The sequence below is a fragment of the Diuraphis noxia genome, unplaced genomic scaffold, assembly GCF_037042655.1.
Source record: "Diuraphis noxia isolate RWA-SAM2 unplaced genomic scaffold, SU_Dnox_SAM2 contig0004, whole genome shotgun sequence".
Classification (NCBI taxonomy): domain Eukaryota; kingdom Metazoa; phylum Arthropoda; class Insecta; order Hemiptera; family Aphididae; genus Diuraphis; species Diuraphis noxia.
Window position 1 is genome coordinate 42,334,952 of NW_028301714.1, and position 23,344 is coordinate 42,358,295.

The following is a 23,344-nucleotide window of genomic DNA, read 5'->3' on the forward strand; positions in this document are numbered from 1 at the left end:
TCAGTACCTCTAAAACTAGTTTACTCAAGCTAGTTAAAATATGTATTCAAAATTAGTAACAATAATTAATATAAAAAAAGGAAAAAACATTTTGTAAAATATATCTATTAGTCTTTCTCAGGCAGTGATGAGAAACTAGATAATTAAATAAATTACTAATATAATTGAAGTACAAATGGACAAGAATAATAGCATCAAAATAATAAAGATCACAAACATTGTACATGTTTATGCCTATGAGTTTAAAAAAAAAAAATCAAATTTTCAGCCGGCGCCACCACCACAATTGAATCTTTTATGCATAACATACTATGATACCACAGTGAGCAATCAATAGTATTTGTAATCAATGCTGTTACGTATTTTTTTTTTTTAATCCACCTTTTATGCTTTAAATTTCTATTGATAATAAATCATTAAAATACACGGAATCACACAGAAGATAATATTTATTTCATTTTTGGTGATACCATAAGTGTAGTAAATGGACTATATGCTTACAAAACATAATTCCTATATTTTGTTTACAGGTTTATTCGAAAAGTAAAAAGCTAAAAACATTTTAGTATAAAATAAAATTAAAAAAAACTATTTATTGCATCATAAAAATAAAATATAAGTATCACCAATACTTAGTTATAACTGTTTTAATAACCTTATTGTTTAATATGCAAATTATTATGTTTTCTTCCTCATAATTTACATTAATTGAGCTTAAATATTAATATACATTGTAAAATAGTATCAGAATTCATCAGTTTACAAGTTTTTAATATCTTGAAATGGTCCAGTGTAGTGTAATTGTAATTCTTCTCTAGCGAGTTTATAACGCTCAATATGCTGGTAATTGTCAAAATGCATTAAAATGGACGTGGTGTTCGAAAAAACCAAATCACATAATGGGCAATATAGCTCTTCTAAACACCGTTCGCTGGTATAATTGTTTAAACTCAAGCTAAATGAAAAAAAATTTTAATTTGTAAATATTGCTACATAATATATATTTTTAAACATACCATTCTTCTAATCTTTTGATTTTACTTAGTTTGAACATCAAGCTTTTACACTCTGTAGCAGACATTTTTGGTGACAAATTAGTTACCCATAGTAGTTTATAAACATCAGAACCAGCCATTGGATGATTAACAGGGCTATTTTCATGGTATGGCGACTGCAGTTTTGATTTTTGAATTTCTGACCACATATATTTTCTTGTATATGGTTCTGGTCCTTTGAACTTGGTGGGTTGACTGAATATACTACATTAAACATATTATGTTTAACAAAGAATACAGAAAAAAAATCAAAATAAAGAACAAATACATACTCTATTAAAGACATTTGTAAGCTATGCTGTACTTGAAAAATATCACCAGGACCTTCTTCGTCATCTGGATTAACACATTTGTTTAGCAGCATTCTAACAATATTAATCTAATAGACAATAAAAACCATTTAAGGCATCTCCAAATTACTAAATACAAAATACTAAAATTAATTTACTTTGTTCAAAAAATTGAGATCAATAACAGTATCAAAGGTTATCTCAATATCATTTTCTTCAAACAATGGCCTACAAGTTTCTGGGTTGTAACCTAAACCACAAATGGCTCCAATCATTTTAGTATAAGAAGGATTGTATCTATGAAGAAATATAAAATACAGTCCACATTTTATTAAACAATTATTTTTAAAAGGGGGTACCTGATTTCTACACATGGAGAGAACATCAGACAAATAATCGCAGGCATCCCAGGGATGTTTGGCATCATTGTTGTATCCCAAAGGGTTAATCTATCATTTTCATTTAAGCAAACATTTCCAGCAACAAACAATCTAATGACAAAATAACAATTCAAATAAAAATAATAATTATAACTATAATCATTTTAAGTTATGTATGTATTTAAAGACATTTTATAATACTCACCTCTCATGGTAATCATTTGGTTCACTATCTAATAAAACAGAATTGACTGATTGACATTCTATTTTTATTGATTTAGAAGTACTATTGCGACTTATTCCTCTAACTGACATTTCTAGTGGACTTGAAGGTCCTTTTAAATTGTGCTAAATTAAAAAGTACATAAATGTATTATATAATAATAATATTAATAAACGCAAAGAAATAATTTTATTTATTCCAATATTATTAAATTAAACTCAATAGATAACAATGAAATTAATTTATACATAAAATATAATGGAATTAGTATTGAAAATATGCAGTATCATATAATAAATGTATAATAACTGATTCAAAAAATTGTATAAGATAAAATTCAATAAAACTATTTAAGCAGAAATTATATTCATAATATTAGAAATGTTGTATTCAGTGACGACCCTACGTATTTTGAGGCCCTGGCAATATTTTAGGTGAGACCTGATTTTTTTTCTCTGCATGCCACGAAATTATTAAAAACAAAAAAGTAAACATGGGGATCCCCCCCCCCTGACCATGGGGCCTGGGCATTTGCACGGAGTGCCCACCACCTAGCGCCGTCACTGGTTGTACTTAAAATAAAATTATTGAAACTTACAACTGTAAATGATTCATCTACTGTAGGACTTTTTATGTTAAGACATGAAACATTAGATTTTTGATGCATCTCATTCTTAACACATCCTATAAGCTTTAACCGTCTTTCATGATCAATCTAAAAATCAAAACATAAAATTATATTATGATTAACAAATTATAAATTAAGATTTAATAATACATATTACTCTAAAATTTAGTGAATTTACCTCTCACAAAATTTAAAGGAAAGAATATTATCTAGGGCATTTTGTGGGATTTTATTGATATTTGTAATTATGATCATTTTAAAATGTACGAAGAAAAAACCCGTTTAAAAATAGTCATAACTTATTTCAAAATAATATCAATAAAATCCTCCGAGATGCCCTAGATAATATTCTTGCTTTTAATTTTAAAAATTACAGCGTTAAAAATCAATTATTGTGAACATAAAATGTTATATTGTACGTTTGAAAGACTGACAATAAATGCCCTTGTGACATCCTTTCAACAATTTTTGTTTATTATGTTGTAATTCAAAAAATATTTGCTATTTCATATAATTAATATTATATATCACATACAATGAATTAAAAAAAATATTTAGATACATTTTAAGGTATTTATACACTGAACTTAATTATACCATTACACAGGACATCGGTATTGACTAAATTTATTATAAGTTAATAATAGGAAATATTTACGAATATTATAATATTTATTAATAAGCATATAATCTGTTATTAGATTTTTAGCAAAAATTAATTTAGCCTACCATATAATTGAAAAATAAAAACCACTAATAACAATATAAATATATAATTTAAACATAATATGCTAAATTATGAGGTATACTTGAAATAGGCTATAATTTATGATATAAAGACTTACCCAATTTATCCTTTATTCCTAAATAGAGTACAGCTATTGAAAATTATCTTAAATTTTATGACAGATCATTTATTTAACCATTAAAATTTTTTACTAAGTGAATATGTTAAAAAATATTAGTATAAATACCTTTGAAGCAAAAGACTCTTCAGCACGAGTAGCTAATTTATTCTTAATTAAGTACTCTGAAATTGAAATAGTTTCTTCTTCATTAATGAAAGTTAGATCTTCAAATGCCACAACACCATCAACTATAGAAAATATCTGAAATAAAAAAGAACAATTTAAATGTTAAAATTTGGAATAAAAATTTAAAAAATATTTTAATATCAGGAACAAAAAAACATTCTTCAAATCCTAAACAAATTGCATGATAAAATTAAATTATCCAATATTAGGATATTAACTCTTAAATATATAATATTACTTAAAATTATTAATAATTTAGTTTGTTCTGTTATCTCTAAATAAGTTATAAAACAAATCTTTCTACATTATATTTTATTAGCATATTAAAAAACGTTCATGACAAACATCCAATTTTCTTATTGAAAAAAAATTAATAAACTTTTATGCATGTAATTATAATTTTTGTGTTTTGCCTTTTAATATACTATAATCAGTGAAAGAAAAAACATAGTTACATGGGTGATATGCATAGTTTATATTTAATGCTCTAAGAGCATATCAGAAAGAATAAATGGTGTCAAAATGTTAACAGTGGTTATTAGTATCATAACTTATTAAAAAAGTGGTTTACAATAGTAAAAATGTTAATGATAATCAAACTTACCGTTCCTTTTCCTTTTACTTTTTTAAATAATTTATCAATATCAATAGTTCTAGTTTCCTCTGACCAATCCTTCAATTGTCTATTTATGGGTGCACGAATTTTTGCAATTTTACATTGAAAAGCTAATGTTGGAAAACTATAAACTTTTTTTTTCATATCTTCATCTTTAATGTTGAATATGTTTTCAATACACAACTGAACAGTTTCTCCAAAATCAATCAACAAAAACTGAAAAAATGTTTTATTTTACATATCTTATATATATATATATATATATATACGATAAAAATAATACATTACTTTGTATTCTTTTTTAGGGTCACAAGGAGACTCCATTAATTTGCCTCTATATTTTTCTCCTTGATATATCACAATATAAATATCACCTATCCCCAAATTATTTGCAGAAGTTTCTATGAGACTTATTTCATTATTAACAAACTTCCATAACTTAATTAATATACTACAATATTTCTCATCCATAAGCTGAGCCCAAAAACGATCAACAGATTCAAACTGTAAAAAATCCAAATGAATAATTATAAAGATTTTGTGTTACCTATAATATTCAGGGATGGGCAAATCATCAAAAAAAAAAAAAAATTAATTACAAATTACAAATTACTCAAAATACCAGTAATTAATTACAAATTACAAATTACTTACAATTACCAATTACATTAAAAATTTTATTACAATTTTATTAGTTATTAAATTAATAACTTGATTAACTAATTAACTAATTAATTAATTAAAAAAGTGTACAAATTAAATAAAAAAAAAAAAACAAAAAAACATTAGAAAAATGTAGGTATTCAATAACAAACGACAATGAGATGGTTACTAAAGCCTGTGCGTAACGTTGTGTACAATATGTACATTGTACAGTACGATTGTCGATTAATACATAGAACATGGACAATTAAGATACTATAAATGTTTAATATAATATCTGTCTACATGTCTATATTATCTGTATTTTGTAGTAATGTTCATCATAAAATCTTTTAGTATCGGTGCCAAATGTTCGATAACTTATGCTGTATAATTTATATATATACTTTACATTGTAGAAATCCTAAATTGTAAATTTTTATTATTGAAAAAATGAAATTCTTTATACCAATTACAAATTACATAAACATTTAATAATTAATTACCAATTACAAATTACATCAATAGTTTTATAATTAATTAACAATTACAAATTACTTAAGTAATAGAATTACTGTAATTGAAAAGTGCCCAACCCTGCCTAAAATATTGTATTATAATTTTAATACATTTGATAATGATCATAAATTATGTTATAAGTAAAATCACAATACATTTTTAAAAATTGAATCATTTACTGCAACTCTTTTTATTTCTTCAATACTCCTATTTATATATAAGTCACATGATTTATAGAATTTATTCACTGGCATTACACATTTATCTCTAGGGCTAACAATTCTTCATTTACACAAAAATTGAAGAAAGTATAAATAACTAATCAAAGCTACTTAAGTGCCACTAAAATAGTGACTCCACTTACCATAAGATTTTTCTCAAAATTATCTGAAATATTGTACATATATAGTGATATAATGAACGTTTATCATACCTACACAATTTATTTTTTGACAGAAATCAAATAATTATTGCACACAATAGAATCACAAAGCATGATCACTAGTAATTTATCTTAAAATCACAACTTCTTATTGTGAATTGAGTGTGATCAAACGCTATGTACAAAGAATCTTTAATAATAATTTAACATAAAATATGCTATGTTTTGCCTTGTACTTTTTTTTTTCAACAATTTTCTACCAGAAACAACATTCAAACCTTGGACATTTATTAGAGCTCCAAAAGATGAAGACTGAATATAAAATAAAAACGAATTAAGACTAAAACACAACCCAAGATTCTATTCATATACTACTAACCAACTTACTATAGAAAATAATGTATACGAACCCATTACAATACCTCTATACATAAAATCTCTAATAATGAAAACCATACACATATAACATATTAAAATGCCACATAAAATCCACACATTAACCCATCTCAAAATTATAAAGTTAATCAAGATTTTCCAAATTTGTCAAACCAACTCTGCAAAAATTTGTCAAAACTCAAATTAGTGAACTAAATTCAACTATTAATCCGCTTATCTTAAACTTACAAGCGTAATTAATAAAATCCTCTTTAAAATGACTATAAATCATAATAACTCAAGCAAATTCATAATATATTACAATGGAACACATATTTGATGGAGTTCTCCAACATAAAAATGAACAGTAAAATTTACTACATAAGAAAAAAAATTGTCATCACAACCCTGTTTTACTCACACTCTCATACATTATTTCTGTCTTACAAACAAAAAACATAGCAAATTTTACATTCTGAACAATCTTTTTACTCAGCCATGTATGGTTTAATACCAAATCAATCTATTATCAAATTTATAAGTTAGAAGTATGAACTTCAAAGGTTTTATTTTAAATCTTAATTTAAAATGTAATTAAAAGTGTTTTAAAATGCACAAAAAATTTATAATTTTAAAATATTCATAATTTCCTTTAAAATTAAAATCTAAAAAAAAAACTTAAGTTCACTAAATAATATTCTTACTTCAAAATTTAATAATAGGTCAACTGTTTTAATATTAATCACAATAGATTTAAAAACTATATTTGTTATTCAGAACATACAATTTGCTATGTTGTGAGTTTTTAAGATAGAGACATCACACCCAAGTACAGCCTCTTCTTGATTTTAATAGTTACTCATTTGCTGTTATACCTAAAACTCTGAGTTTTTTCAGAGGGGGAGAGGCTGGAGAGGGCTAGGAATTGTATCAGCAACATAAAACCGTGATAATTGTATACTAAATTATGACTAAAAATTTGGGAGGGAGGGGGGGACTTAGTCCACTCCTGATGAGCCTGCAAATGCTTATTCATATTATTTTTATCACTATTAATGCAAATATGGGGGGGGGGAGCTTAGGGGGATATAGCACCCCAAATTTTAAAATTAGCACCCTCAAATAATGTTCATGTTTATGTACCAAAAACTTTTTCTTACAAAACAAAATAACTAAATGAAAAAATGCATAGGCTTAAGCACTATTAGTTTTTTTTTTTTTTAATTGTTTCTATATTAATCACCAAGAACTTTCATATTTGTTTATTGTAACACTTTGTACAGATTGTAAATTCTTTTAAATAAATAAAAAAACATTAAAACATTTTTCAATTTGAATCTTCAATAAAGAATTGTTTTCCACATAAGTTTTGAATTTGGTGATTACAAAGATATAATTACTTAAATTGAATCTATTATTTTGATAATTTCTAGATACTTACATGTGTTACAGTTATGACAATAGCTCTATTATTAGAATCTATTTCTTCAAGTATACAGTGTTGAATTGGTAATACTTCTTTTTGCGTTATTTCCTGAGCAGCCATTTGTTGGGTTATCAACTCTACTTTTTTTTTTGCATCACTAGGTCTAACATTAATTAAAATATAATTAATTAAAATATAATGCAAACTATATTGTCATAAAACAGTATCTTGAAAACAAATAATGATATTCATGCAGCAGTATTTTACTAAATATTCTTAATTATAATAGTAAGGGAATGTTTAATAATTTGATGCTGACTATTGAGTTAGATTTGTATCATGTACAAATAATTCAACTAAAATATTTATGGTATTTAGATTTTAGAATTCAAATTGAAAAGTTTATACACACTTAAATGAATAATTTTCTTACTTCAGTAATGGTATTTTGAAATTAAAATTTAATGTACGCATTTTTATGGCTACATAAACACCATAGCATATATTTCCTGGTACTAATTGATTTTTTTCTTCTCCATATTGATCATTATTATTAGATGTTCTGTTACTAATATTTGACATTGGAAATTCAACATAAACTTTACTGAAAATAAAAATTTAATCACTACATTTGGTTATAAAAATAAAATCTACTTTTGAAATATTTAACTCTTATTTATATTACAGCAGGAATCATGGACACTGTTGTGTTTAAATAAAGTATAATACAATATTACAATAATGATACATGGATTCAAAAATTTAAATATATCTGGATAGAAATATTAACATATACTTTTTAAGTGTTATCAAATAAAATAAAATAATAGTTTTCATACTTAGATGTACTAAAATATGCAGTTGGTTGGCCAACAAATTTTTGGGGAAACAGGGATTCAATTGCTTCTTTATATAATTCTTTAGGTTGATCATTTGGAAATCCAGTTAAATAAACAGTTCGATAAGGGTCATGTTCATTTAATATTCTAAGTACTTCATGTTCATCCATATATGCATTAGTCGTTCCTCGTATGAAATAATTAGGATAAAATGCACCTGCTAATATCACCTTAAACAGAAAAGTTTATTATCAATTTTCAACTTACAATTATTTTTAACTTTTTAATAATAAAATTAATTAATTTTTTTTAAATAGTACCTTACAAGCCAAGGCTTTTTCTTCAGGTTTGATCCATTTCATTTTACCAGAATTCACTACTATACCAAAATTTCTGTTCAATCTATTGGATACATCATCAATCAAGTCATATAACTCTCGCATTGCTGATAGTTGTATGAAGTTTTTAGAGGCCCATGATCTTTCAAAGTTTCGATTTCGGTCAAATTCTGGCTTACTCTCAAGCCAGCTCTAAAGAAATATAGTTATTAACAAATTAAAATCAGTCAGTAAGTGAATCTTAAATATAATGATAATAATATTGTTTGTACTTGATATGCACCAATATATGCGATTGGATCACTACAAGAATAATGAGCCCAGGTCAACTTTTGTGTATATGCGTCTAAACGTTGATTAAAAGGCTGACTAAAAATACTTTTTATTGATAGACCACATGCTGAAAATAATACAGTTAATAAATTGATTATCATTGTAATTGTTAAGTTATCTTAGACAAAAGATATAAAATCTTAGTTAAAATCAGAGCTAAAAATCACTTCCAAAAAATCTGTGGTTGGAATTAATAAAATTTTCTTGAAAATCGGTAACTAGGTACAATTTAATTTAAAAAATATCTTTAGCATAAAGAATTATCACAAACAAAACATCACATCCAAATGTGTGTTATCTCCATCCAACATACCAAAAACTGTTTTACGCAGGATAACTTGACTTTCATTATATTTTTTGTAAATTACCAAAATTCCACAAAATATAGAAAAGAAATTCATCTGTGTTACATTATCTTAATTTTTTTTGATAGCATTAACCAATAATTTTTAATATTTAAACAAAAAAACCCACGACTTATGTTCTCAAACTGATAACTTTAATTGTATTTATATAAATAAAATAAAGATGTTGTAGCATAGATTTCCTATGTGGTGTGGACTTTCAATAATTTTACAATAAATGAAGAGGGAGTTAAGTTGTTGCTGCAAAATTGTTGTCATGTAATACGTTTGTAAAACAAGGACTTAACACTTGGTCCACCTCTTAATTGTTTATAACCATTAGGTAATTAGTTTTTTTGCAATCGGTTATCAGTTAAAAGTGGTTTTAAAAAATCCTAATTTTCTATGTGCCACAGCCTGGGAACTTCATCTATTTGAATTTCAATCCTTACCAAGGTTAGAATTTTATAATATTTAAAATTGCATAAATATTTGCTATAATATTACCTTAAAAATCATTAAATATACAAAAAATATGCAAAAATTGTCAATTTATAATAAAGTTAGATATAAGTTAACACGTGACTTAGTATAACCACATGTTCAACCAAAAACATAACTAATCACTGCTGTAAATGACAATAAATGGGCCTAATCAAAATTAGGCATCTGAGCGTTTTGATTGAGAGTAACTGTCATTAGCTCTTTTGATATAACCTCCATAAAAAAGTTACATTTCAAAAAAATAAATAAATTACCAATTTTATACATACATTTCATGAATTATAATTTGATTTTTATATTTAGTACAATCACAAAAAGCAATCTGGTTATCTGGTCATATTATAATAAAATATAAAAACTTCTTGTAATCTAGCTCACGAGAAAATAGCATTAAATTCTAAATAATATAAATTTTTAAATATGTTTTTTAAACAAATTTAAATTATTTCAATATATTTAAAATTGAAATTAGCTAATAATATGGTTTTTTTTTTAGAGTTACATTTTAAATAACTTACTAATATTTTTTATGGTAACAAAATTACTAGATTACAAAGATGTACTTTACATGAAATAATGTATTTTGTTGTTTATAGTACCTATGTTATTAAATATACATGTACAACAGTGGCGGATTAAGCAATTTGCCACCTACAAGCAGGACATTTGCCGCCGTTTCATTTTCAACTTTTTTTTTTAAAGAACAAAATACATTAATAAATACATTGCAAAAATAAATTATTAATTAACAAAAACAATGTTGATCAAAATAGCCTATCTGAGAATCTGACTATAAGAAAAAATGTTTATGGTAATAAGATTTATCGAAGTCAAGTGAATCACCATTTATTTTTTTTTAATTCAATATGTTTTTGGTTAAATTAATTTGGAACATAATAACTTATTTTTAAACATGATTTTTGAGAATTTACTGACAATTTTTTTTTGTTGGATTATATCCTATATATACTTGAAGTCTAGGTAAAGGAATAATGGATGTGTAAATTTAGATCTGAATGATTATCATTCAATGAATTCAAAATTATATCGAATGAAGACAATCTGTTCTCCAATATTATTAAGTATATTTGATAATATTATTGTAATTAAACCAATTTATTATATTATTAGATATTAGTATTTAAGTACTATGGTAGGCTAAATTATTAATTTTTGCCAAAAATATGGATTTAAAAATGTCATATTATACATAAAATTTAATGAAATACTACTCAAGTTACATGTATCTACAAATAATATTTAACAATTAAAAAAAAGAAACAAAAACAAAAAAACAAACTGAAATAGTTATTCTTTAATTATATCAAATTTCGTCCATATCTAAAATTATTTGTTCTATAAGAATTTAACAATTTACGGATGAATATCCTATATCTAACTTCAGATGCTTTTAAAAAAATATTGTGAATTGACACTTAACTTTTTGTGGATTGTGCCTTTTTACAGTCCCAAAAGGTGATAGATAAAACACATTGTAATATCAATGCGTACATAATTCTACTTAAAATCTAAAGTATGTTGTTATTATTTACCCATTATAATAGCTTCATTTAGAATATTAAAAATATATCCAAAATAAATTAATTTTGACATTGGCGACTCTAACGGTAATTGTGCCATCACTTTTCCCATATATGTTATATCACCGTCCATTGATGAAATTACTCCATTTACAGTTGACAATAATGCTCCAACCTAAAGAAATATAATCTCAAAATAAAAACAAAATTTTAATCGCCAAAGGTTTTGGGTACACATTAAGTATCTCTGCAATATTTTAAGAGGACACCTGCATATGTTGTTTCCGTTTTAAAAAAGCATATCAAAAAATTTATGTTTAACAGTTCCAATATGTGCAATAACCTTTAATAATAGAAAACCTTATAATAAACTCAAAGATATTTGAGATTTTCTTCAAGGTTTTTTTTAAATAATTTATCGTTTGATCATTTAAATAAAATCAATGTATATGTTGCATAAGTTTGAATATGAACACTGTTGACATCAATAAATGAGCTTTAATGGTCAATGTTAAAATGTATACTAAGTTTAAATTAAAAAAGTTGTTATAAACTAGTTAGCAACAATCAGGCACCATCTATTAGTAGTCATCTTTACGAAGTCAACTATGTTTCATAACTTGAATAATTTAGTTGACATGCAGTAACCAAGTTTTTATTTAAATTTTATTATCATTTGAAAATTGTATCGGCCATTCATTACCATTTTCATAATTATGTCAAATCCACCACTTTACAAGTACCCAAATCTCCAATTACAGTGGCCACCGGCAGCATCAAACATGTTTAAAATTTAAATATCCTAAAAAATTTACTATAGAGCATAAGTAATGTTCTTACCTTAAAGTTTGATATGAGAATGATTCACACTATTGTTAAAAATTATTGCATAAAATTGGAACGACTGGCCAAAAATTTGCAGTTGTACATTTGTTTGACTAAGGCATGCAATACATGCGGGTCCTTTTAAAAAATACTATTTTATTGTTTGATAATATTACCTGTTTAAGAGTACGGATTGTAAGTATAATGTTTGTTAAACATGGTGGATCTAATGCGCTTGCAAGTAATTGTTTGGGTGTTCCCATATCCAAAATTTTAGACATTAAAACAACACGACTGAGAGAACAGCGACTCATTTCTGGCAATTCATGATCTTCAAGGTCCTAGATAATTTGTAAAGCATTAAGACAAAATTTAAAATAAAAATAAAATAAAAGTAATGATAATAGAATAATTACAGAAAACTTCAATTTAGGAATCAACCTATAGACACGACCATCGGCCACTCGTCCCACTCTTCCAGCTCTTTGATTACAATTACTTTTTGACGCCCAACTCATAATTAACATGGAATAATTGGATCTCATTTCATTTTTTAATTGTTTCATCAAACAAAAATCAATCACTGAAAATACAATTACATCGGTTTTATAAAGATTTTATTACATTTAAAGCTGAAATACAAATAAAAATAAGACATAAAAATAAGCTTTAAAGTGCCTAATCATAGATATATAAAAATAAGTTTGAACTTTAGAAATTGAAAATAAAGATATATTGTATATAGAAAAGTAAGATAGAAATTCTATGCAATTCTAAGTCAGCCACAAAATTTGTTTTATAATACATTCAATATATATATATATTACTATTCAGCAACACAATACAAATAATTATGAACATTAATTAATAAAAATTAATGAAAAAAAAAAAAAATGATCACTAACAACTGATATTTTGGTTGCAAATCTAGAATACTATTATCAAAATGTTTAAAGAACATTTAGGTAGAGTTACATAAAAAAAAATATTATCTTTATTGAAATTGTTGTATTACTACACTTTTACACTAAAACAGATATCACTGTTCAGACTATGACTCAGTCTATAATGCCACACACATATTTTAAAATGCCTATATCTAATTGAATAATTGGTGTTTAAATATGAGACTCCACCTATATCTTAGATAATGACATACTTTGAATCAAAGTTACCAAGTTTTAGAGTTGTAATCTCTTTTAACAAAAGTTGAAACATTAATACAACATTTAATACTTTAATAGAAAAAATCAACAAGAATAAAAATGTATGGACTGAAGTTTTTCGATATAAAATTTTACAAAATATCTGCAGTCCAAGCAAAGCATGAACAGAAAATCTAAAGAGAATATATTCATTCCAGAAAAACTGTGAACTATATTAAATATACTTAAATTTACACCCATTACATCTATCAATGTTGGATAAAATAAAATTTAAATAAACATTTCTTATCAAAAATTACTGCCATTTGTAGTTCAAAAGTATAAACAGAATATTTTAATGATAAAATGCAATACGCGAAGAATAACCACGAAGTTTTGAACAACAATTTTTATCTATAGGTATTAATACTTTGTTTTGTTTCTTTACAGAGCATTATAACTAAAGTTTTGATCAAATTTTAATTACTCAAAATTAAATTTTCAGTATCATTTTTAAATCTTATGTTTAGCTTTTTAATAAATATTATGTAGAAATAAATAAGCTCAAACAGTTTTTAACTATATAGGTAATTTCGGTAAGTTCATTTTAATGTAACATGCTATCTCTGATTAAATTATAAATAACTTAATTTTTTAAACAAATATTTGAAGTATACGTTAATAAAAGTATACTGTATATTTTAACTATTTAACAAACCATTATCAATATACATTTAATTTGTTATTGTTTTCTTTAATTATAAAAGATAGTTTATAAGCAATTATTTTATTTATATAAATTTAAATTAAAAATAGGTATTAGCAGTTACCAAAAAATATATCAGGTACAGTTATTGAACTCTCGGCAATATTGGTGGACAAAATAATTTTACGATAATTTAAAGGTGGCTGTATGAAAACCCGGTTTTGTTCTTCACTTGTTATCGATGAATGTAATGGTATAAGAATCCATTTATGATTTCTAAAATTTATATGGGTTAGTAAATTACTTAATTAAATAAAACAAAATATTTTTACTCAGAAGCCATTAAATCCTCCATACGTCTGTGCATTTCTTCAATTTCATAAATACCAGGTAAAAATATCAATACAGACTTTTTGGTATCATCATCTACTTTCATTTCATCAAATGCTTTAACCAATTGAATAGCTGTCATAAAACCTGCTTCATCTATCTGTGATTTATTAAACTCCATTCGTCGAGCCTAAATTACATAAAAAATAATTTAAGCATATGTAAATTAACAGGCTTCAAAGAGTAGTATTGTTCACACAGAGCTTTCTGTGCTGTGGATAGTACAAGAAAAAAGGACGTCAATAACTTAATTGTATACACAAATTAATAGAGCAGAAAACAACTACTATTTTTCAAAATGTTAAATACAAATACATTTAAACTGTTTAAAATATAGCTTAATGTTTAGGTTCATAAGATTAAAAGTTTATTATAATAAATGAGTACTTCCACGTTGGAGGGAAGTAAGACAAACAGGACATAGCATTATATAAATGAGTAAAGAACAGAATTGACTTTGTAGGGTAGATTCTTTGCTATTTTATTTTTAATTAGGTCATGTACAGAAGATCTTTTAGGCTTAAATATAACTAATATCTCAGTTGTTTAATCTAAAGATGGATATGTCATGTTTTAGATAATATTGTAATTTTTAATTCTGACCATTAGATATTTTACTTTAAAAACACCCTAAACCGCTTTATTATCCATTTTTTGTAGATATGCTTTTTGTAATTGAATTGAATTGTGCTGCTGCTGATGGAAAGTAGCAAAAGGAGAAGTTACTTCTTCCACTATTACAACAAACAGCGATTTTGGTTGCATATAGCACAATGTTTTTCAGGAATAAATCTCCATTAAGAATTACATTATCAAGATATGAAATAGCCAATAATTATTATTTTAATGTTCTCAGTCTAACTATAATATTCAAAATCTCTAATACTTGAGGCTTATCCATAATTAAAACTCGTCATGTATCGTTAGATCTAGGGAAGAGCATTTAAAATTAACTGAACAGGAAAATGGACACTCAATAGGTCAATTAGATTTTTGATATGGCATTTTAAACTAGTTAGGATTGAAATTATGAACAAATCAAGAATATTATTATAATTATAATTAACACCAAACAGATTTTTAAAATACAGCATAAAAAGAAAAAAATATACAATGGTAAAATAGTTAAAATAGTTAACAACTTGTGAAACAAACTTATAATAAACTGACTTAAATTAATTTGAATGACTTAATTGATAAACTCTGAAATATAACAAAAAAGTAATAATAAAGTGAGCCTCTGTAGTTCATATTAAAGCCGCTATGTAAAGTTTAATACTCAGAAGAGTTATTTAAATTGTCCATCAATCTTGAAAGTGGGGCATTCCTGGAGAAGTTAGATTTATTGGTAGATGTATAGAAAGTACTTTGGAACTTGTATTACTAGGAATACGAAAACTCAGTTCACCCAGAATCCTCGGGGCATCAACTCAGCCTTCAATCAGATACTGAATAAAAGTGATACCAAAATGATCACGCCTGGCCGAAAGGGCATCTAGTCTAAGCGCTTGACTAACAGGCCTGTAATCATGTGGTGCATGAGAGATATTGAGGCAATAACCGGCAAAGCGCATAAAACAGTTTTGAACACGATCGATTCCATAAATGTCAACGGCGGTATAAGGTGACCAAACAACAGATTCATATTCAATAACCGAATGCACCAATGCTTTATAGAGAGCCAAAAGGCAATTAGCAGAACTAAAGTTGACTAAGTGATGTCTGATAAATCCTAAAACATGAAAGGCTTTTCTAGTCATATGATCAATATGAGGGCTGAAATTAAGAGATGGTACAAATAAAACGCCTAGATCCTGTACCTAGCTGACACGTTGAATAGATATACCTCCTAGCCTATAGTCAAAAGAAATCACTGACTTGGAACGATGAAGACATTACTTTGCATTTACAGATGTTAAGAGATAAATTAAAAGTATTGCACCAATTGGTAAATTAATCTAGGGTGTTTTGTAGAGAGAGACAATCATTATTAGTGGTTATCCTATGAAAAATTTTAGAATCATCAGCAAAAAGTAGAGACTACAAAGGGAAATAGCTGAGCACATGGTATTGATGAAAATACTAATAGGGGGCCTAAATGGCTACCCTACAGAACTCTGGATGACGCTCAGAAAAAATCGGAAGATTTGCCGAAGAGGCTAACAAATTGTCGACGGTTGTAACCTAACCACGATAAGAGTGGTTCTCCAACACCAAGCCTGTCAAAGATAAAAATAAGTACATAGTGGTCTAGGGAGTCAAACACCTTGGGAAAGTCTATATACAGGGTGATTCGTTTATCAAACAACACTCATTATTTATAAAAGTATTGACTTTTTTCAAAATATTGTTTTACATAGTTTCAAGTTGTTAAAAAAACCAACGCTTTTATTAAAAAATTATATTTTTAAATATTTTTTATCCTTATCATTTTTTAAGTTTTTTACTTTTTTGAATGGCAACAGTTTTTTAATTTCATATTCCAAAGCAGAATATTTTTCTAAAAATTTTGATACATAAAAATCGAATTTAGGACTAGTAGTTTATGAGTTATAAGTATTTAAAGTTTAGACAAGCGGAGTAGTGGACAAACATTTTGCGGGGTAACCCCGTACCACTCCACTCTGCCAATCTAAACTTTAAATACCTATAACTCATAAACTACTAGCGCTAAATTCAAAATTTTAACGTAATAATTAATTAAAAAAATAGCTTTATTAATTTATGAAATTTGAAGTATAGGTTACCATTTGAAAATCAAAAGTTGATGGTGGTGTATATAATAAATATAAGGGTGAAAAATATAAAAATAATAAACAATTCAAGAAGAGTGTAAATCTACAATTTTGAAAAAAAAAAAAATTGAAAAAAGTCAATACTTTTTTAAATAATGAGTGTTGTTTGATAAAAGAATCACCCTGTATATATATATATCACATCAACCTGATTAAACCAAATCAAAAACCAAATGAAGGTAAAAGACAAAGTCAATAAGATTGGTCGCTGTCAAGCGCCCTGGGAAGAATCCGTGTTGGTCAATAGAAATAGTGGTCAAGAAAGGACACTCGATTCGTTTGAGTACTATATGCACAAACAACATACCTAGAAGAGGTAAGCCAGAGGTTAGGTTAGGTTAGGTTAGATAAATATTGAGAGATATCTGTTTTTAAGTGGAGGCCAATAAGTTGGTTTGTAATGGGAAATAAAAGACCTACCCCATTGGGGGTATTATATATTTTAATACATATACAATGTTAAGTATTAAAATCATCTCTTATTATAAAAAAACTACCAAGACTTTGGTAAAAAGATTGCTATTTTGGTTCAGTGATTGATTGGTCTAGAGGAAAAGTTGGCTGTTGATATAGTAACATTTAAATGATTAATTTTCATTTTTATATTTGCTGCTTATAGATACGGTTTACTTACATTTAGCATTTGATTATAAAAAAGTAAAGATTTTATTACTATTGCAGAATCCCCGTACTTAAAATAAATATCAAAATGTTAACTTTATGTTGGACATGGAAACTAGATCATTTTTATAATCATTTGCTTTCTTGGTAATAAGTATTCTTGTATACTGTATACATATATATATATATATATATACTTACAGCAGGTATCAATCCATATAAATCATCCAAATAGTGTATAAGAATTTTGTAGTTGGATGGCTTTTCAACCTTAACTAATGGTGCTGTTTCATGTCTATTATAAGGATGTCCATAGTAATCACCAAAATAATCTTGTAATTTTAAAGCATCTGCTGTGGCAGACATTAGTATTACCTAAATAATTATTGGAATGAATCAATGATAAAATAAACAATAGAATATTTGTATTAACTCTAAGTGTTTCACAATAATATATCATATGGATGGCATAAACATCATTAAATTAAATAAATGAACTTTAATTGGAAGACACTTGTATGAAAAATAATTTAAAATCACTTACACGAGTTGACTGAGAGTTTTTCTTTTGTAACTTCTTAATAATTAATAATAAAAAATCCATTTCAAGTGTTCTTTCATGAACTTCATCTAAGATAATGTGAGTAAATTCACTAAGGCTTTTTGCTTTAATAATTCTAAGTAACAAAATTCCTGTAGTGCAATATAAAATTTTTGTTGTATGAGGATCAAAATCTTTTTTACGTCCAACTTGATAACCAACTAAAAGCCCATCTTTCCAACCACGTTCATTGTTTACTTGTTTAGATACTGAAATTGCAGCTATACGTCTAGGTTGAGTAACAATAATATTACAATATTTCTTTTTACTCATACAGTCATCTAAAATATACTGAGGAACTTGTGTACTTTTCCCACATCCAGTAGCACCAGTTATCACAACTGTACTATTACAATTGATAGTTTTAATAATCTAAAAAAATAAAAGTAAACTTTACACATGTTATTAAATTTAGAAATTATAATATTTTTATTTTTGTACAAACTAATAACTAGGGAACGGATTTTAATTTAATATAAAATCAAAAATATTTAAATATATATTTGTTTATTACTTAGTAAATATTTATTTAAATGTATATATTTTTTTTTATTATTATTAAGAAAGACAATTTACAATCTGTACACAATAATTACTATAAGCAAATATGATAAAAACAGAATAAAGTAGCATGAATGACGTGATGAGGAAGAAACCCAATGGTAACCACCTCCTTTACTAATTTAATAGGTCTCACACTACATTTTTGCTTTGCTTTAGTCTGCGTGGTGGGTTTTTTGGGAGGGTGTGAGAGGACATGTGTGATATTAAAGTATTGTGATGAGTGTTTAAATTTTGGTGGAAACGTATATACATTGTTTTGGCTAGTTCAGTGGTAGTTAATATTTTTAAGTCATTGTGTAAGATAGAGTTTGAAATGTACCCGGGGGCTTTGGTTACAAACCTTAGCGCTATTGATTGAAAAGCCTGAATTGACTTGATGTTCGAGGGCTTGGCTGGGCCCCAGATTGCTATTCCATAAGACCAAACTGGTCTTATGATTGACTTATATATAATAAGTTTGTTTTGGAGTGGTATTTTGGAGTTGAGGAGTGGTTGGAGGAGGTGAAGTCTATTGTTCGCTGATTTTCTTTTTTCTTTTAGGTGGGGGCCCCAGGTAAGTCTTTTATCGAGTGTTATGCCTAAGTACTTTATTTCAGTTTGGACAGGGATGGGGGAGTTGTTGATGATTAATTGAGGTAGGTTAGTATAATATTTAAATTGAAAATAAGATAAAATTATTAAAAAATTTAAAAAAATTAACAATTTATTCTGAATCATCACGGGAAACAGTTAGAAACGACATATAACTTGAAATTTTCAAATGTTAAGTGGCGGCAATTAGGTCTTAGTAACATTGCTTTGTAACAATTGAATGACCTCTCCACATCAACGGACGTGAAAATAATGTGATCGAATAACGCTCCTACGAATACTGATCGAAAAGTGAACGCATATACTTGTATACTGAAATTACTACCTACCTACTACTTAGATAAGATATCGAATCGTTGTCGTTTGATGTCAAAGGCGTATAGTGCAGAGACCTAATCGAATCGCATATTGTATCGTAAAATACTAAAATAAAAACAGAAATTCTTCAATAATACATTTAAATACAGAATTCATATATTTATTTGTAAAATAGTTAAAATATGCATGAAAATTCTACAATATTACATAATTCATGTATTTATTTATAAAAAATTTAATTATTCTAAGATATTTAAAAATATTTGAAATAAAATTAGCATTAGATTACTTAAAATTAAATGAAACGTGTACACATTATATTGAAAAATTTCCGATGCTCTTACTACATAAAAATATTTATTTAAATTAAAATCCGTTCCCTACTAATAAAAAATATATACATAACTACTTTTTTACGGTTAAAATAATTTATGTTGTTACATAAAACTTATTTAAGAAATGAAGTATGTAGTTATGAGCTAATAATTAAATTGTTAACATTAAATTAGATTTATTTAATTATTTATATTTGACATAAAAATTCAAAATTCATAATTATATTACCTTATCTTTAAATGCAGCAATTTCTAAATCGTTTGATTTATTTGATGGATCTTTGAATTTATAATGTTCAAAAAGCTTAATTTCATCTATATCCAAATCTTTTAGATCTGCCACTGAATTAACATTAGAAATACTATCAACAGAACTCATATTTGAATCATGTAAAGCTTTCTTCGATAGCTAAAAAATAATAAAATTAAACACTTTAAATTTAAATAAATTAAATTCCTAAAACATATAGGTACACATAATAAGATAAAAAATTAAAAATAGTTCAGAATTTATCTAAATAAGTCTATATAATAATAAAAAATGAAATAAAAGATTACAGTACTTCATTATACTCTTCATTTTCCTTTTCATATTCGTTCAAACCAATATTTACATAACATCTACCATACTCATCATAGTCATCATAACTATGACTAGACTGTGGTAGTTTTGAATTATATTCATGTCTTGGACAAACATTATACAAATCAGATCCTGGCAGAACTTTTTTTTCGATATTTCCTTCAGCAAATTGTTGCCACATGGACATAGTAATTATTATTTCTACATTAACAAAAAAAATAATAAAAATGTTTAGATTGTAGAGGAAACAATATCTAAAATATAGGTAGAGTACAATTTTACAATGAAATCATATGAAAAAAATATAATTTTATACTTAATAGTATGTTTTAAAACAAATATTTAATATTAAAATAAGTACATTTAAAATACCTACATACTTGCCATATTTATTTTTAAAATATTTTAGGGTTTTTGTGCATAATTATAAATATAGTACATACGCTCTAAAAAAATTAGTAAAATGATGTTATAAAAATTATTTTTATTTAAACACATTCAGTTAAACAATATATACATATAAGTATTACCGGAAGTGTTGACAATTGCTTATAGCGGAAATAAATGATATCATTGCCTAAGAATTGTCATCATTTCCGTACCAAATAGACAATTTTATCATGCATCGCTTACTTACATGAAAGCATTGGCGATTATGATGTTGCAGGTCATAAGTGACCGGCTTTACAAAGTAACTATTAGAACGACCACTAACTAGTAACAATGACATGCTAAAAACCATAATCGTCATCCACCAAGTTTAGTGTCAACTGTTAATATCAAAATTCTAAAAATATCAGGGGTAAAAATTACCGATATTGATAAAATGGTTGAATAGAAAATGTCATGGCTATCGTATTGATATCAAACAAGAATATCAAAGCCGAAGAAAACGTAACTAGAACTAGTGTGACTAGAACTAGTGAACAGTAACTTACTAACAATACTAACTTAGATCTTGGTAAAAAAAAATTTAATCAGAACGTGCAATAAGCAAAACACGCAAAATCAGTCTTGTTTGTTATTGACATCATCGAAAAAAAAATTAGTGTCGCTGTATCAATTAATAATACTTAGTAATATAACAATAACACTACCGAAGTCCGCAGTTACGTGTCATAACATTTTTATGTAGAAAATTGTAACTCACCTGAATAGCAAATTGGCAACAAAAGGTTTTTCAACGTTTAAATTGACGCACCGTGTATATGAGCCAGTTTTCTTATTAAATTAAGATTATGGCAACCAACAGTGAAAAACGATTATGTAAAACAGTTATTCAGGACTCCGGAAAAAATGTAAAAATCATTATGTCCGTCATGTTCGTCGCTGCATCACTAAAATAAATAAATAAGAACGTGATAAATCTCATTAGTTACCTATTACACAACCAGCTTTAATTCAGGCGGTAAATATTGCCAGAACTGCACTACTGCCTAATGGCATCAATTTTTATGCTTACCACAAATACTATTTAGGTACTATCCAAATTTCAAATGAATTTATATTACTAATTAATGATCTAATCAGTAACCAACGACTCTGACAAAAATAAAATATCTATTTGTGACTTTACGTCAACGATAAAGATAAACAAACGGTCGACGCCTGACGGTAACAACTAACAATATTTAATATTAGCTCGATAGCACGGTGATGGTACACAGTTCACAGATTATCAATTATTCTACTTGCATGTGCCCGTAAATTTCAAAAATATAAACCTCAAAATTTAAATGGCTTAAATAGTTAAATCCATAGACATATTCAAATCAGTATTCATTATAAAATAACCACATTGATGGTCTGGTCACAGATATATAATACTGTAATAATGTTATTACTTATTATATATATTCTGTGGGTCTGGTAGAACCATGAGTCGTTATCAGTGAAAAATTAGTGTCACGTGTTCGGTACTACCAGTACTACCACGGTTTTAGAATATAAATGTATGTATAATTCTTGAGTTGCATAGGCGATAGGCCTGACATGGTCACATGGACGGTACTAAAGTGCCTTGATAGAGAGAGTGTGGCCATACGGAGCGATAACAAACGATAAGAGATTAGGCCGCCATTAGTTGGCTAAACAAATATTTCGGTGTATATCAGCTATTAATATTATAAGATTTTACGTATTATTTTGTAGTTTTCAATGAAAACTTTTCATTCAAATTGTTCTCAATTTCTCATTTCTTCTCAGACTCAAATATTAATTTAAGATTTATAATATAATCTTAATTAATAACATGTTATAGGACACGTACCTACTTTTTATTATACCTATTCTAAAAGTATAGAATATTTATTTTAAATAAAACAGTTACAAATTACCAAGTAATATAATATCTAAAAAATATTCTCTGTTAAATTATATTTTAAAAATAATAACTATTTAT

At 26.3% G+C, this 23,344-nt stretch overlaps 1 protein-coding gene across 1 annotated transcript; it reads right to left on the bottom strand.

Annotated features, from left to right (window-relative positions):
- Window positions 1-431: 431 nt before the first annotated feature.
- On the bottom strand, window positions 432-22,758 carry spn-E (tudor domain containing 9 protein spindle E). The gene is made up of 26 exons (XM_089227191.1): window positions 22,406-22,758; window positions 22,094-22,280; window positions 20,924-21,144; window positions 20,590-20,769; window positions 18,496-18,924; window positions 18,153-18,326; window positions 14,478-14,665; window positions 14,270-14,421; window positions 12,711-12,877; window positions 12,471-12,635; window positions 11,482-11,644; window positions 9,020-9,147; window positions 8,730-8,939; window positions 8,410-8,639; window positions 8,004-8,174; window positions 7,586-7,733; window positions 4,515-4,730; window positions 4,215-4,442; window positions 3,551-3,685; window positions 2,547-2,663; window positions 1,931-2,073; window positions 1,705-1,836; window positions 1,504-1,642; window positions 1,328-1,434; window positions 1,017-1,259; window positions 432-955 (listed from the first exon to the last, which is right to left on the bottom strand). Exons 3-26 carry the CDS (start codon window positions 21,128-21,130, stop codon window positions 760-762), a joined length of 4,368 nt encoding a protein of 1,455 aa, XP_089083317.1. The 5' UTR covers window positions 21,131-21,144; window positions 22,094-22,280; window positions 22,406-22,758; the 3' UTR covers window positions 432-759.
- Between the last annotated feature and the right edge of the window lie 586 nt (window positions 22,759-23,344).

Bases quoted from the DNA above. Each gene is read 5' to 3' on its own strand.
- spn-E (XM_089227191.1), bottom strand. From the start codon at position 21,130: ATGTCCATGTGGCAACAATTTGCTGAAGGAAATATCGAAAAAAAAGTT. The intron at 11,645-12,470 runs GTAATATTATCA...ATATTTCTTTAG, and splicing joins CAATCCGTACTCTTAAACAG to GTTGGAGCATTATTGTCAAC. The intron at 7,734-8,003 runs GTAAGAAAATTA...AATTAATGTTAG, and splicing joins TTCAAAATACCATTACTGAA to ACCTAGTGATGCAAAAAAAA.